Genomic DNA, 17,524 nt, shown 5'->3' on the forward strand with positions numbered 1-17,524 from the left:
CCGGGCGCAGCCTACCCCGGACTCCGTCGTCTCCGCGGCAGCCAGGAAGAAAGCGGGGGGGGGTGCGGCCTCCACGTCGACTTCCCCGCCGGACGGCGAGGGAAAGAAATTGGATGCCATGGGACGCAGAGTCATCTCGTCGGCGGCGACGACGATTAAAGCGGCCAACGCCTTGGCTATCGTGGCCCGCTACGACAGGGAACTCTGGTACAAGATAGCTCCCCTGCTGGATTTTCTGCCGGACGACAAGAGGGCGGAGGCCCTTGAGATCCTGCAGGAAGGTGAGGTGGCCTCGGACCACGCCATCACCGTGGCGACGGACATCGCCGACACTGGGTTCCGCCAGATGGGCAACGGCGTTTGCCTTCGACGTCGCGGATGGCTCAAGGCTACGGACTTTCGGCAGGACGTCCAGACCAGGGTCCTGGACATGCCCTTCGACGGGAACAACCTGTTTGGGAAGACAGTGGACGATTCCCTTCAGGCCATCAAGGCGGATACTGAGACGGCCCGGGCCCTTGGAGTACTGCAGCAACGGCGGACGCCCTTTCGGAGCGGCGGAGGCAAGGGCGCCTCCAAAGGTTCCGGCGGCGGTTTCGCTTCCTACCGTCAAGCGGCCCGCTCGTCGTCGCAAGAGGCCTACAGAGGACGAGGCAAGTCTGGCGGACCCCGCCGTCGTCGCCAAGGAGGCCAAGGCGGCAAGGCCGCGTCCAAGCAGGATTGAACCGGCCGTGGGGTCGGGCCCCCACCGAAGCACCCCGGTGGGAGGCCGGCTGGCGGGCTTCGTCAGCGTGTGGGAGTCCATCTCCACCGACCGTTGGGTGCTGGACGCCCTGGCCCGGGGCCACGCGCTCGAGTTTCAAAGAAGGTGCCCGCGCGTCCCCCCCGTGGCCAGGAAAGAACTTCACGTCCCTCAACTTCTCCTGGAGGTAAAGGCGATGCTCAGAAAGGGCGCCATCGAACTCGTCCCAAAGAGACTTCGGGGCTCCGGAGTCTACTCGCGTTACTTCCTCGTGAAGAAGAAGACGGGAGGATGGCGCCCCATCCTGGACCTGCGACGCCTGAACAAGTTCATCAAGGCGCAGAAGTTCCGGATGGTCACCCTCCAGCACGTCCTGGGTCAGCTGGAGGAAGGAGACTTCCTATCGTCGTTGGATTTGGAGGATGCCTACTTCCACATTCCCATCCTAAAGGGGCACCGAAAATTCCTCAGATTCGTGGTCCAAGGGCGTCATTACCAGTTCAAAGCCCTTCCCTTCGGACTGCGGTCGGCACCCAGGGTTTTCACCAAGTGCCTCGCACCGGTGGCGGCGCAGCTGCGCCGCGAGGGGATTCACGTCTACCCCTACCTGGACGACTGGCTCATCCGCGCCAAGACGAGGGAGCTCGCCGTGGTCCACACGGCAAGGACCGTCCAACTCCTCACGGACCTGGGATTCTCCGTGAACTACGCCAAATCCCACCTGGTGCCCGCGCAAGTCGCACTGTTTCTGGGAGCGAGGCTCGACACAGTGTCCCTTCTGGCCTCCCCGTCGGAGGAGAGGACCAGGACCATCCTGGGCAAGGTGCAACGGATGTTGGTGGCCGACGCGGCCAAGGTGAGGTCCATCAAGTCCCTCCTCGGGATGATGTCTTCCTGCATCTACCTCATTCCCATGTGCAGGCTCCGGATGCGCCCGTTGCAAGAGTTCCTGGATGCGCGCTGGATCCAGACGACGGGCAGCTTCGAGGAAAGGATCAAGCTCGACGAGAGTTTCCGACGAGCGATACGGTGGTGGGGCACCCGCGCGCATCTGACGGCGGGCATGGACTTCCAGACCCCAGCCCACCAGGTGACTGTGACCACGGATGCCTCCCTAGAAGGGTGGGGAGCGCACACCGAAAATCTGCACGCAAGGGGACTCTGGCTCCCGACGGAGAAGTCCCTGCATATCAACGTCCTGGAGCTCCGTGCAGTATTTTGGGCCCTCAGGTCCTTCCTTCCGTCCCTCAAGGGCAAGGTGGTGAGGATCTTCACCGACAACACCACCACCATGTTTTACATCAGGAAACAGGGCGGAACCAGGTCCCCAGCGCTGTCCAAGGAGGCGCAGGATCTGTGGCATTGGGCCGTCGCCCAAGGGATTCTTCTGGTGCCGTTTCATCTGGCAGGGATAAAGAACACCATCGCCGACTCACTCAGCAGGGAGCTGCGCTCGTGCCACGAGTGGGAACTACGGCAGGATCTGGTGGATCGCCTCTTCCGACGGTGGGGCACACCCCAGATCGACCTGTTCGCGACGGCGACGAACACCAAGTGCCGGAGGTTCGCCAGCAGGTTTCCCCAGACGAGGAGCATGGGCGATGCTTTCTCGTTCCCCTGGGAGGGCCTGTTCCTCTACGCGTTCCCTCCCTTGCCTCTGCTAATCCGGCTCGTCAACCAGCTCAAGAGGTCACGGTGCAGGATGATCCTCGTCGCACCTGCGTGGCCGAGGCAGATATGGTTCCCGGACCTCCTGGACTTGTCGGCGTCCCCGCCAATCAAGCTGCCGGCGGACGCGGATCTACTCTCCAGGGAAGGAGGCGCCATCCTCCACCACGACCCGAAGTCGCTGAACTTGCAGGCCTGGCTCCTGCAGCGCTAGAGTTTGGAGGATACGACATACCGGCCGATTGCAGAGAGGTTCTTGCAAAGGCCAGGGCGTCCTCGACTCTTAAATGCTACGGACACAAATGGAAGAGGTTTTCTGTCTGGTGCCACGCACAGAAGATTAACCCTCTACGGATTACGGCTCCCCAAGTGCTGCCGTACCTGCTGACGCTGGCCAAAGCTGGTCTGGCACACGCGTCCATCAAGATTCATCTTGCTGCGATCTCCCGATACACCAGAACCACGGGCCGGACGTCCTTGTGGTCTCATCGTCTGGTGAAAGAGTTCATGAAGGGACTGTTCAGATCGTTCCCGCCGGTGAAGGCTCCGGCCCCGGCGTGGGAGCTCAACGTGGTGCTGACCAAACTCATGGGACCTCCGTTCGAGCCTCTGCACTCGGCCCCGTTGAAGTTTCTATCGTGGAAAACAGCTTTTCTCGTGGCCATCACCTCCGCACGACGAGTGGGAGAGATCCAGGCCCTTTCCTGCAAGGCCCCGTACTTGACTTTCCACGACACGAGGGTAGTGCTCAGGACGCACCCCTCCTTCATGCCCAAGGTACCGTCGGACTTTCATCTCAACGAACCCTTGGTGTTACCTGTGTTCTTCCCGTCGCCTTCGTCGCCGGCTGAGAGGACTTTGCACTCGCTGGATGTAGCTAGAGCGCTGAAGTTCTACGTGGACCGCACGAAAGGTTTTTGGAAGACGTCACAACTCTTTGTGAACTTTGGACCTGTCAATCAGGGGAAGGCTCTCTCGAAGGCTTCCATCTCCAGATGGCTCTCCGGCTGTATCATGTACTGTCACCGGTTGGCAAACCGACCGCTGCCTGGCCGTCCGAGAGCCCATTCCACCAGAGCGATCGCAGCTACCACGGCGTTCCTATCTGGTGTGCCCCTGCTGGACATATGCAGGGCTGCTACGTGGAGGTCGACGCACACCTTCACGAAATTCTACTGCGTCGACCGGGATTCCAGGGAGGAGTCCAGGGTCGGCCAAGCAGTGCTGCGCAACCTGTTCGCCTGAGGTGAGCCTGGTGAGGAGGTAAGATGCTTAATGTTGAGTTGATGTGATGCTTAATGTTGAGCCTTTGCCACCTCCCGTGGTTGTGCATGTGTGTACTGCTATGTATTCTTTATTCATGAGCATGTGAATCCATGCCAGACCCCATGCTGGAGAAGGAACAAGTTACTTACCTGTAACTGTTGTTCTCCAGCATGGGTCTGGCATGGATTCACATGCGAACCCTCCCTCCTACTCCTCTGCGGCTCTTCACTTGGTCCTACTGCCACTTCACGTGCTTCCAAATCTGAAGATGGCTGCCAGAGGCGGTGCTTAGGTAGAGGGCAGTCATTGGCTGTGGTCAGTATGACGCAGAGACCAGTGATTGGTTATTACTACGAAAGACAGATCAGAAACGAAACTGATACTGGTTTTTTCTTTACCGAGGATTCCCAGCCTGACGACGGGGAATATTCATGAGCATGTGAATCCATGCCAGACCCATGCTGGAGAACAACAGTTACAGGTAAGTAACTTGTTCCTTATGAGGCCTTGCCAGGAATTTCTAGCGGACCGTTGGGCGCAGAGCCAAGGTCGCTGGTCCGACAGACTGGTCATCGACGAACAACTGGTACAAGCACTCTGTTGGTGGAGAGTTTCTACTCATCTAACGAAAGGAATGCCTCTGGTGGAACCGGAGTTCCAGAAGACGGTGGTGACGGATGCATCGCTGAGCGGATGGGGAGCTCCTCTGGATACGTTACAGGTACAAGGCCGGTGGTCGTTACAAGAGTCCTCCCTGCATATCAACCTGCTGGAACTGAGAGCAGTGCGGTGGGCTCTAAAATCTTTTCTTCTTCAACTGAGAGACTCTGTGGTGCGTGTCATGACGGACAACAAGACTACAATGTTTTACTTAAGGAAACAAGGAGGAACACGTTCCAGGTCCCTGTTGACGGAGGCACAGAAAATCTGGCATTGGGCCCTGCAACACAACATGCTAATCTTGGCGTTCCACCTGCCAGGTGTGAGAAATGTGGAGGCAGATGCCCTCAGCAGGGAAATCAACGAAGTTCACGAATGGGTGCTGAACGACCAGCAACTACAACATGTATTCAAGAAGTGGGGACATCCTTCCATCGATCTGTTCGCGACGAAGGACAACAGGAAATGCCCGCAGTATGCAAGCAGATGGCCTCAGCAGGGCTCACTGGGGGATGCGGTCTCCTTCCCATGGACTAACAAATTCCTGTACGCATTCCCTCCTTTTCCTCTTATCCGGAGGACGTTGCAATGGATCCTCAAGTACCCATGTCGAGTGATTCTGGTGGCCCCGTATTGGGCCAGACAGGTGTGGTTCTCAGACCTGCTGCACTTAGCGGCGGCGGAGCCAATGAGGTTCAGGAAGATCCCCAACCTTCTGTCTCGACAGGAGGGTATCGTCTGGCATCACGACCCGGACAGCCTCAAGTTGACGGCCTGGCTCCTGACTTCACCGAATTTGGCCAGCTAACGATTCCGGAGGAGTGTCGTCGTATTCTGCAAGCGGCAAGAGCACCTTCCACAAACACTTCATACTCGTACAAATGGAGGAGTTTCTGTCAGTGGTGTGGGGATCAACCAGGTTTGGTTCCGCAGTCGATTACGCCGGAACAGCTCCTTCCATACTTGCTGTTCTTAGCTCAAAAGGGCTTATCAGTGTCGTCGATAAAAGTACACCTGGCCGCCATCTCCAGGGTTACACGTCAAAGACATTCCGCGCCATTATTCAGCGACCGCCTGATTAAGCACTTCCTTAAAGGGCTGTTCAGGAGTTTTCCTCCCGAGAAGAGATTTCCTCCGGTGTGGAGCCTCAATCTGGTGTTAGCGTCTCTTATGAAACCTCCTTTTGAACCAATGTCATCGTCGTCTCTAAAGTTTTTGTCTTGGAAATTGGCCTTCCTGGTGGCCATCACTTCAGCCCGACGTATTTCGGAAATCCAAGCTCTAATGGTAGACCCACCATACTTAAGATTTTTTAAGAACAAGGTGGTCCTTGCCACTAACCCACAGTTCATACCGAAAGCTCCTTCAGTGTTCCATAAACACTCCTCTATTGTCTTACCTACGTTTTTTCCAGAGCCATGCTCAGGAGCGGAGCGCACGTTACACACATTAGACGTGAAGAGGGCTCTCAAGTTTTATCTTCATCGCACGCAACCTTTCAGGAAAACGAGGCAATTGTTCGTGGCCTATGGTCTGGGTGCTAAAGGCAAAGCCATTTCAAAGCAAGGACTGTCAAGATGGGTATCGTCTACTATTTCGTACTGCCATTCCAAGGCTGGAAAGCCTCTTCTGCGACGCCCAAGAGCTCATTCAACTAGAGCGGCGGCATTGTCGACGGCGCTGTGGTCTGGAGTCCCTCTGGGGGACATATGCATGGCAGCTACCTGGGCGGCTACACACACTTTTACCCGCCATTACTGCCTGTCACAACAACATGCCGAAGATACTCGGATGGGACAGGCGGTGCTTCGACACCTATTCCAATAAGGTAAGCCCCGGTTGAGGGGTTAGATCTTGTTGCAATTATGATTGAATATTGTTCGTTTTCTATGTTAACAATTGCTGATGGGTACACGACCATAGGGAACGGGCATTGTGAGGAAAGTATGTGAGTTTGCATGCACGCCTCCTCTCTTCGGGATGGTACTGCTATGTAATCTATTCTAAGCATGTGAATCCATGAAAGATCCAATGCTGGAGAAGGGAATAGTTTCTTAACTGTAACTCCATTTCTCCAGCATTGGTATCTTTCATGGATTCACATGTGCCCGCCTGCCTCCCCTGGCCATGCAAACTGGTTCCCCCACTACTTTGGGGGCCGAAATGTGAGGGAGCGCGGGGGCGGGTCCTGCATTTATATCATGGCATCCTGACGGCGCGGGCACGCATGATACAAAACGAGGTGGATAGGACGCATAAGCGTCGAAAAAGTTTTCCTACGGGAAAGGGTCTATATAATGTACCAGGGATTCCCAGCCTGACGACGAGGAATATTCTAAGCATGTGAATCCATGAAAGATACCAATGCTGGAGAAATGGAGTTACAGGTAAGAAACTATTCCCTTACCTTGTAGAGGTAATATGAACTTTAAAAATGTCATAGCCAAATGTTAAGTAGTCCCCAATATGAGCAGTAATGTATCAATGGAGTGGCTTTCTTGAAGGCTGGTCTGCTAGGCGACTCCTTCCAATCCCTTGTTTTATCCTTCAAACAATTTAAAATATGGTCCAAAGGGTAAAATCATGCCATATAGGCGATGTGTCGCAGTTCACTGGAGTGAGACGTTATAAAGCCTAAACCGTCATTTAGTACATAGAAATCAAAGGAATACTCCAGGACTCTGCGCCATTTTATACTTTTATGCTTTAATCATAACTCCGTACAAACGTGCCCTTTTCTCGATAACCCATGTTTCGGCTCTGCTGAGCCTTTTTCAAATCAGGGCTATATCAGATAAACTTTAAATGTTGATTCAAAAAAGGCGATTCTGATGGGTCATTTATAAGGGTTTGTTCCCATATTCCATGTCTCATAGCAACTCAATCCCTCGCGTCGGCTTAGCACCTAAGGTTGTCTTGAATGATTTTGTTTGGTGGTGGGAGAAGAGCATATCTTTGGAGTCAAAGAAGAATTTCAAGAACATCAAGAATATAGTACCATGCATAATGTCCTGTTTCTTGAGGCGTATTTCTCCATCTTTTGAGATGTTCAAGCGGTCGGGGCAAAAGAGGGAGCAGGATCTCGAATGGCTTTCAAAAATATATTGCCTGTTGATGCCAAATGTAATGTGATCGCTTGCTCTTCTTGTTACCCAAGTCCTTCCATAGACTCAATTGCCTCTAGACCGCTTCAGAACTGATGCTCTGCAGATCATGCTGAAGGGTATTTTTGGCTTAAAGGTTATTGTGTCTGGCACTTTTGCATGCCCTGAAATCTTTCTAGGTGCTGGACCAAAAGGACTGTGATGTATGAATAAATTAAAGTAAACAATAGTAAGTCCTGTATTCTTGCTAAAGCCACTTCGGTATTGAACCCTTTGCAGTGCCTCGACTCTGCCATATAATATATTTCTGTACCTGTCAAAGAAGGATAAGTGAGGGAATGGAAGCTGCTATGGGAGGTGTGCTGTGGAAGCGGGTGCAGCCACCCCTCCAGCTTCTGATTATAGGCCTTTACCACCCAAAGGGTCTCCTTGCTATTCATGTCTGATGGGACTGAAGCATATTTATACATGTAGCATTGCTACAGTCGATGCAGTGTTTCATAATTGTCAACTGCCCATCACAACCTATACTTCAGTTTGGTGCTTTATCGGTTCTGCATCGAAATGTCTGCATCTGTCTTGTATATTGATTGCTGAATATGCTCTTCACCTGTTCCCCACTAGTAAAACCATATTGAGCAGAAGGGACACGGTTGCTTTTGGGAGTTTAATGTGGTAGCCAACAAAGCTATTCTTTTGTCACTCAAATGTTGAGTCCAATCATCCTCAATCGTGTCTAAAGATGGTGAATTTTACATTTACCACTGTATTTAGATCTTCAATTTGTTATAGGTTGAAATTTAAAAGTGAAGACCTTAATACTGGTCAGTTGTAGACAAATGAACATTTTGTCTTTAGCCATCATGCCTATGAAATGACTACTCATTCTGCAATTTAATTGATGCTTTGTTTTAGGTCTCCGCCAAGATTATGCATCTAGTTCTGCTTCGGTTTCCCGTCGCAGCTCCAGCGCGTCCATGCACTCGCTAAGGAGAGGCACTTACAGCGACCAGGAGTTTGACACGCACAGCCTGGAGGACGAGGATGATTATGACTGCTCTTTGTCCTTTCGTAGCAGTCATAGGTACTCTCCTTCGCCCCTTAGCTCGCCCCGGTGCCAGTCTCCTTCTGCAACCGGGGACTTTGGGAAATGTCCTACCTCACGCATCAGACCTCCACGGCGAACAGCACAGAACCCTGCCCAGGACAGGATGAAGTTTAACAGCAGTGAAGGTATGGCTGCTCCATTGCAGCTGCAATATCTGTATGTTAATTTGGAAATTATTAGTTTAATGGTCATTGCCCAACCCGTGTTAGTTACATGCATTTGTGTGAAATCTCTCTTCCTTATTTTACAAATTCCAGACTTTTTATGCAATCGTTAATTGTTGAAATTATTTTGTGTCAGTGCTTGAATTGTGCATTTCATGGCCATGGCAAAACTTCACCTCTAATGTACTAACGATTGATGTTGCATTTTCATAACTTAGCTATTGCTTTGCTAACCATTCTCTTCAAAAGATTTTTTTTTAAATTTGTTTTGGTAGCAAAATTAATTTACAACTTTACAAATTATACATATCAGATAAAAATTCATATAAAATTCATCAAAACTAAACATTATGAGCAAATAAAACATTTAAAAACATATTGCCGACCCATACGAAAAAGACAACCCTCCACCAACTTTCTTTGGTCCCACAAGAAAGTATACAAAAAATCTGCTTAATAAAATCAGTCGAAACAATCACGAAGGAAATCACAAAACCTAGAAAGCCTGTGAGCAACAACAAAAAATACAAAGAAGCAAACAATCAGAAGCAAAAAATTATAAAATAGCTACACCATGACAAGTTATTTGGAAAAAGAAGAGTCCACAAACTGCCCACTCAAGATGGCCCTATTGAGTGTCAGCAAATGTTCCTCAATCATTACAACAAGTCTAACAGTTGCTAAGATGATGGAGTTGGTGTTTCCCTGCATGCATCTAAGCCAAACTAGGTGACATGCAAATGAAGAATAAGAAGTCAAGAATGCATCCAAGCAACATCGTCTGTGATTGAGGAAAAAGCTACAATACATAAACAAATGTTCCAGTGTTTCACTCTCAGAATTATTTAAGCAAAATCTACAACCCTCCCACTTCACCAAATCCCTATAGCCAGACCAGTTCCTGATCCGAGCGCCCGTGTGAATAAGATCCAAACGGAATCGCATGTAGGACCGTCTTGCAACTTTGTCAGGGAAACATAGTACATAAGGCAGCCGAGGTGTAACTACGTGCCTGAATGTGGCATAGGTCATAAAAGTGGAGTAGCCTCCGATCTGATCAGTTACATGCCCATTAATTTTTGAAGAAGCGGTTTTTAACTTTATTTCGGAGTCCATCAAATCCTGCTGCGACATATTCAATGATGTTAGGGTGGCATTAATAAGATCTTTCACTTCAGAGATTGACAAGGGACATTTATGGGTAAGCATTGCCTGAAAGTCCTCATAAAGAGAATTTGGAGGAGGAGAGATCATTTTAGAAAAGGTATTTACCATCCGCCAGAGATATTTGTTGGCTAAGGGATACAAACCTAATTCATGTAAAATAATGGCATTAGGTAAGTATCCTGGTAGCCCTAGGATTTTCTTCCAAAGTTAACCTTTTAAAAGGTTTAAAAGAGGCCCCAACTTCAGAAGACACACGTCCACTGCGTAAAGTAGGATGGGCTCTACTTTCATGGTGTAATATTGTATGAGGGGCAGAAGTGAATATCTACAATATTTTTGGAAGATGATTCTCATTTGGGCCAACAGTGGATTAAATTTTGCGTTCAACACTGTGCGCCAAGTGCCGACAGACGTCCCATTCGATAGGTGATAGCCCAGATAGATAATCTCTTCTTTCATCAAGATAGGTTGTGCATTAATGGCAAAGTTAAATCTGGGTAGTTTTTTCTTGGCTGTAAAGACCATTGTGTGATTTTGCTGAATTGATGGTCATGTTGTTCAGCGTACAATAGTCATAAAATAACTTTAGTTTGTTTTGGAGTCCAAAAGGCACTCTATCGAATAGGATGACGTCATCCGCAAATGGCAGCCAGTGGAGCCGCATGCTACCCAATATTGCCGGAAAAGAATTTGAGCCCTGCCAGATTTTGTCAATATCGGCCAGGTAAAGATTGAATAATACCGCGGCCAAATTGCAGCCCTGTTTTACACCTATGCACGTGGGGATATTGTCAGTTAGTAGCCCTTCAGCGTTGATACGGACCCGGTAAGAGGTGTTTTGGTGTAGTGCAGCAATTATAGCTACCAAGGTGGGAGGGATGCCATATGACAGCATCTTCTGCCAGAGGCGAGTGCGAAGTACATTGTCAAAGGCAGCTGAAAGATCTAATGCTTCCATATATATGGTGCCATTAGACTTAGAGTGTGCAGTCCGAAGGAGATGAGCTAGAATCGCAGCATTTAACTGAGTGCCCATTGCACGCCGAAAACCGACCAGGGCTTTTGAAAGAATATTTAGAGCACTTATATGAGCTTCCAACTCAGACACGATCAGCCGTGCAAAAATGTTCACAGCTGTGTCGTTAAGTGCGATTGGCCTAAAGTTTAGAGGATTACTTAGGGTGCACTTTTTGTGCATCGGGATTATTATAGCCATTAACCATGATTTTGGAACCCTGCCAGTTTGATAAATCAACTGATAGCGTGGAAGGAGGTACCTGGCCCAAAAGTGGGGGTCGTCCTTAAAAACACAGGGGGGCAACCCATCGGGACCGGCTGCTTTTGAAAATTTCAGTTGAGAGATTGCCCATATGATGTCTTTTAATTCCCATGGACAAACACTTGGAAAGGACAACTGCATGTTGATGCATTCTGATTTCGAATGAGTGTCTGGCTAGGCATATTTTTGACAGAAAAACTTCTCCCATACAGGGCCCGAAATGGTAGCCACCGAACGAGTGTCTACCTTACCAGACGGATTTCTTAAGATGGCCCATAACTCCAAAGTTTTTTTTTTTTTTTACATAAAAAGCCAATCATATGTTGATTAGCTAAGGTATAGGCAGCCTGGCGAAGAGATTTTAATTGCTGCTTGAAACGGGCAGCAATATAATTTTTTTCTCGATGGTAATTAGGCAAACTGGTAGACTTATTTCTTAAGGTGTGGAGATCACTATTTTTTTGCTTTTTAAAAGTTGCTATCTGGTCCAAATTAAAATGGACATCCAAGGGGTTACCCTTATCCAGGGAATTCTTCACTAACGATAACGGGTGCGTGTGAATCATTTTGATGTTTATTTTGTTCATTTTTTCCACGTTACCCAGCAAATGAGTCCTCCTGGCACACTAGGAGATCCCTATTCACCAAAAACACCAATTGCCTACAAACTGAGGGATGCCATTTGACAGAGATAGTGTGCCTATCACATTCAGTCAAACGAGATGGTGTCGAGACTTTATAAGCATCAATCCCCATATGAAGACGCAAGGACAGCATGTGATGGTCGCTCAGACCCAAATCTAAAATTAAGATTGGGTCAAGCAGGCCAGAACACACTCTAGATGCGAGTAGATAGTCAATAAGAGACGAAGCTGCGCCACGACACCAAGAGATATTGATGGAGTGAGGCGCCAATTGTATTGGGTAGATGCCCCATGTTTCAAAGAAGCTTACCAGTTGCTGTCCTCTATGATAGGCTTGTTGTGCATATGAAGAGTACAGAGAGGAGGGACGTAAAACATTGCGAAGTTGCAGATATGAATTCAGGTCACCTCTAATCACAATTTCGTGATTAGGACAAGTAACAGAAGCATGGCCCAAAATCCGATCCAATTCCTCTAAGATCAAGTTCAAAGAGACTGCCTTAGGATTCCAGTATATGGACAATAATAGCAAAGACGGAACCTTGGAATGTTCATGCGACAGCTCCACCAATATGCATGAATCCAAAGTGTCCAATATTGAAGCCACTGCTTTTAGGGCATGATTAATGGAACGGCAATACCCCCAGAAGGGAGGCCTGCAAGGATACGACGAGCCGGAACAGAAAAACGAGTACCCGTCTAGCGTGATATCGCTTAAAGCCATCGTTTCCTGTAAGAATAAGATGTCTGGTTTCTCATCAGGCTCAACCCGTCTATACCATACTCCGAGGTTGCCTAAGCCACAGCAGTTCCAAGAGGCAACGGTCAGACTGGCCAATTATGAGCCAGGAGTAGGCCCTTTGATGGCGACAGCCTCTTTTAACAGGGGTTCCAGCCAAGATAGACCACTGAGTGCTTGGGTAAGCGAGGCCAGTTGGATAGATAATTGGTTAACATGAGTGTTGGAGGAATCCATGGCTGGACCTACTGAGCATACAGGCGGGGGAGGAAGGGCCCAGTCAAGAAAGGCCCATGCACTTTCCATGTCCAGAAACAAGGTGGGTACGAGGCCAATAGAGTGATAATCATCTGCAAATTCCAATAGCATTTTAGATATAATCTGCGATTGTACTCTGCAGAGCACTCTGTGGTTGTTGTGAGCCGCCAGTTTGACCCAGTCAAGGTCCTTAGATGAAAGATTCCTTAAGGCAGGGATCTGAAAAAAGGACTTCATCAAGAATGACCTATTTATTCGCACTGGGCCATTAATATCCGGATTGCTGGTCCAGCCAAGGATTCATTTCATGTCCTTGGGCGTTTGCGAAAAGGACAAAGCATCGGTAGTAAGATCTCCAAAGGATGAATGGAGAGCGGGCCCATCCTCCATAAAGGCAGGCCGCACCGGGGGCAAAGGAGCCTGTGCAACCTGTGGTTGAAAGGCAGGGATCACCGGCTCTTCAGCTGCCACAACAACAGATGCCGGAGGAACAATCTACTACCAGACCACCAGAAGACACTTCTGCAGGTAATGGAACGCTTACTGGGCACACAACAGGTGCCACTGTTGCGTCGACTGGCAGCAGAGTAAGCACTTTTTTGGATTAGATATTAGGGGAGAAGCAGTGAAGCTGGGTTTGCTGCTTGGCCGTAGGAGTCCTCGGTGGGACACTGGAAGCAAGCTGGATGTTGCCGCTTTTCAGTTCTGCAACCTGTAGATGTTTCTTGCTTTCCTCATCGAGGTCACATAAGTCCAATCCAAGCTCATCATGGCTGGCACCATTATTGAGATTTGATATTAAATTAGGTTCAGATGGTACGTGCACACACTTAGCTGTTGGTGCTTTGAAGGCGACTTTCTTTTGCCTAGCCTTTGTCTGATTTAGACGTTTTTGGGCTCTTAAGGACTTCCTTGCCTTACGAGAGACAAAGTGTCTTCCTTCGTGCACTACAGAACATTCCTCAGGGTCCGAGGGCAAAACGGCAACCAACGAAGGTGGACTAGACTGGGCATCAATGATATCAGTCAAAGGGGAGGGGCTGTCCGAAGGGACGACAATCCCCTCAACTTCAGTTACCTCTTCTGGGCAATCTGTCGGATCCAAGTGATAAGTGACAGCAAGCTTATATAGGAGATGCTCCACCTGTAAGACGATCGTGCTGGAGTTTAAGGACCTCCACCAGATCAATAGCCTCCGAATTGCCATGCTTCAATTTATCCCACCTATCACCTTGCACTACTTGGGAGTAGGATCTCTGAGGAGGATCTATGGGGCAGCATCCAGGTTCAGTTTGAAAACCTTGTGAGCAGGTCAAATTAATACTTGGAGACTGCTTTAATGTAGAGGAAACGTTCACCAGCATTTTTTTCAAATTGGGCCAGATAGAAGGGTCTAGATTGTTCTTCTGCTAAAATAAAGCCTTCCATTCTAGCCATCTTGTCCTTTATAAGGGCAAGTGAAGCCTGCATCTCCCTTATTGAATAGTGTGTTAACTCATGTCCCTTATCCAGCATGTTAAGTATACGCGAGATTACTGGGAAGTTGGAGGGTTCATTGGGCTGAGTGGTAGAGCAAAAATCGGGGGTGGAGGCCGATCTGAACCCCCCTTCCCCCTTAGGGGCAGAGAGATCGACCTCTTCGTTCCCCAGAGAAAAAGGGTCCACACCGCCTGGCAAAAAGAATCCTGATGGCAATCCCTTGTCAACATGGATGTTATCATAAAGAGGGGCAGTGCCCCCTTCCAGACCCCTACATGGAGTAACCAACGGGGCACTCCCATGGCCACCAGATTTTTTGCAGCTGCTTTCTGAAGGGAGATGGAAGTGAACTTGTTCTCGAAAAGGGAAAGAAGACGACGCTGGAGACGAGGGGCCCAATGAGAGCCGCACTCTTCTACTTAGTTCGCTGACAATAGTGGGTGCCAACATTGAGGTGTCTGAGATGCAGGGAAGGTCTCGATGGTCATACACAGGGGAACAGTTTAGATCATGTTCGCTGACATCTGTGTCACCCACCTCCCCAACATTGTCATTGGCTTCCTGAACTGAAAAGGTTGACAGTACCAAGGCAGAGGGAGGGCCAAGTGGGGATAGAACCTTAACAGAAGATGGTGCTACCATTGTAGCAGGCTCAAAGTTCCCATCTTCAACCGACCCAACAACCCACTCCACCGATGAGCTAGACAGAGTAGAGACTTTTTGGTGGTAGGAGGCAGGAGGAGGGTAGTATTTTGGGTATTGTTCACTGACACTGGCACGGTTGCCTTCGGTGAGGAACCTGTTTTACAACCACTTCTGAGAATTGGGCTCATGCTCAGCAGCTATACACACCACAGAGACAAAAAATGGAACAACCCTCTTTATATATAAACAGTTGCAATACCAAGAGGTCAAAAAGAAAGGAACACAACCCTGCGCCACAGCTGCAACAAGGCTGAACTGACAGCCCTACCCTCACCGAGACAGTGTTTCACCAGAGACTATACTTGGAATCTGCATACAAAATGTACAGGGTAGAATAGTGCCAAGGTTCGTTCACATACGCATAGCCTGCTGATGGACTAGACAACACTATGACAAGTGAACATGTGCTAGCGGTTGCAATAAGATTGACCAACTGTTAAGTATCACCAATGGCACTTCAGGACAAAAAGATTACAATCAACCTGAAGCACGTAAAGAGGAAGCACTCCTCGCTTCGAACTTCCTCACACCTTTCCCCCAGGATCAAAGGCCGAGGGCCCGCAGTCTCCTATAGAGGGAAAAGCCAAGGGTGGAAAGTGGAGTACACAAAGACTCCGCTAATGCCCTAGCCTATGCACACTCCGCCCTTGTCAAAGCTACGTGGCAAGAATATGTGGCCAAAAGTGAACTAACTTACGTTCACGAGCACCAACAAAACGGGAGCTTCAAAGCGCAAGCGAGGCGAGGGAAGCCTCACAGCCGCCTCCGGGCTCCACGCGAACCGCTAACAGTACTTGCAGGTACTTGGCTGGTGCGCGGCGCGGGGTGGCGGGTCTTTGTAGAGGCTTCAGACGCCACGCAGCGCAGGGGGGCGGAGCCTCCTATATGGAGGAAACCTAAGGGGAGGGAGAACACACAAAGCAGGGGGTTAGACACACCTCCAAGCGGGTGTTACTTAATGAAAAACAAGAAAGTGAAGGTGGGGAAGGAGGGGGGAGTTCCCTTCCCTAGGGACAGTTCAAAGTGGAAGGGGAAAAAAGTCACCTCCTCTGATCCACAAACGAGGACCAGGCAAGCTGTGTGTTTCACAGAAAGACGTCCTCCAGCCTTCCAAAGCTTCCAAGCCGTACCAACGGCAACGAGAGGGCGAAGCACGGTGCAGCGCAAGTCAGAAGCAGCGCTGTGTCAGTAATCCGAGGGGCAGAGCAATCCACAGCTAACAGTACTTGCAGGTACCTGGCTGGTGGATTCAAAAGATTTAGTTGTAAAGTTTAAGTAACCCAGCATTGCAGTGGTGTTCAACATGGAGTAGGTGTCTCGAAAGGTCACTAGTCATCCAAACTGTGTGCCTCTGTGTCTGCAAGCGTACCTCACATGTGGTAGAAGCAGGGTGGACATAGGGTAGAGTGATGTTTGGCACGTTGGACACCTTAAAGTCTCCCACGTGGCTTTGCCAGTCATGGCCGCTGTAACTGCAGCTGGAGAAATCTGAGCTCTTTAAGAACTTTTGTTAATATTGCAGTTGCACCATATGAACTCTCATGCTGCACTTTTTCTATTCTGGGCCCAGTCCATGGCTATGTTGCAGTTTTGCAACCTTTTACAGATGTAAGCTGCAGGCTGCAAACAGTGCAAGATGAAGCAGACCATTCGCAATCGCAGCCACAATTGGACTTATTTGCTGCCTTAAATCTCTTGCAGTGTTGGGCGAGACCTTCAGGAAGCTGAATACCTACAGTTTTTCAGTATTTTTCCAACGTACCAGAGGCCTAAAACCTCTCTGGGCACCTGTGATGGTCCTCAACTTAAAAAAAAAAAAAAAGAAAAAAAATCCCATCAAGTCCAAAGAATGTCTTGTGTGGCAAAGAGTGAAGCCAGCATCAGTAGTAAAATTTAAATCATATACATAGATGCCAGCTTAAAGTATGTACAAACCCATGCATTGATTACAGTAGCCATAGGACCTTTTCCCAGAATTCTTTCAACCCATTACCTGCCCCTGGTCTAAAGTAAGGCATGCTTTTGCAGCAAAGAATTGTTGGCAGGAAGTCAGCATGATTCTTATTGCCAACTTCAAAGCTGTTTCTTCATTTTACCCCAGTAGCTACTTCAACTGGAAATGGTACCTGTGACTGCAGACCCTCAACACAATCTTAACATGCAAGGTCTACATATAACTTACGATTTCCAACATGCTTGAAGCCCCAGGGCCCCCATGTTACACATTGTCAATGTTTGTTAGCAGTGGTGGAGGCATTACAATGAGGATAGAGCACATTGGCTTTCATGAACACCTGGACTGCCAAAGCCCTAGAGATATAAAATAATCCATAAGGATGCTTTTGTTTATTTTATTTATATAGTGCGCCTGACCCAGAGGTATCTGGTCGCTTAAGAAGATTAGTTACAGAAATGCTCAGAAATGCACATTTCTGTACAGAGATGCACAGAGATACAGGAGGTTCAAATAGGTGTACATAAACAGATGGAACATTGATGGGGGAAAGGGCTACATAGAGGCACAAGTGTGAAACAGTGGTG

At 49.0% G+C, this 17,524-nt stretch overlaps 1 protein-coding gene across 2 annotated transcripts in view; it reads left to right on the forward strand.

The window, feature by feature from the left end:
- LOC138570222 (SLAIN motif-containing protein-like) overlaps positions 1-17,524 on the forward strand; it is a 402,579-nt gene that overhangs the window by 248,461 nt on the left and 136,594 nt on the right. For both annotated transcript variants that reach the window (XM_069648952.1, XM_069648953.1), the window contains one exon: positions 8,356-8,673. In XM_069648952.1, coding sequence (XP_069505053.1) covers positions 8,356-8,673 — 318 coding nt within the window. The remainder of the gene's footprint in view (positions 1-8,355; positions 8,674-17,524) is intronic.

Source organism: Ambystoma mexicanum, chromosome 2q (assembly GCF_040938575.1).
Source record: "Ambystoma mexicanum isolate Mex_15411 chromosome 2q, UKY_AmexF1_1, whole genome shotgun sequence".
Classification (NCBI taxonomy): Eukaryota; Metazoa; Chordata; class Amphibia; order Caudata; family Ambystomatidae; genus Ambystoma; species Ambystoma mexicanum.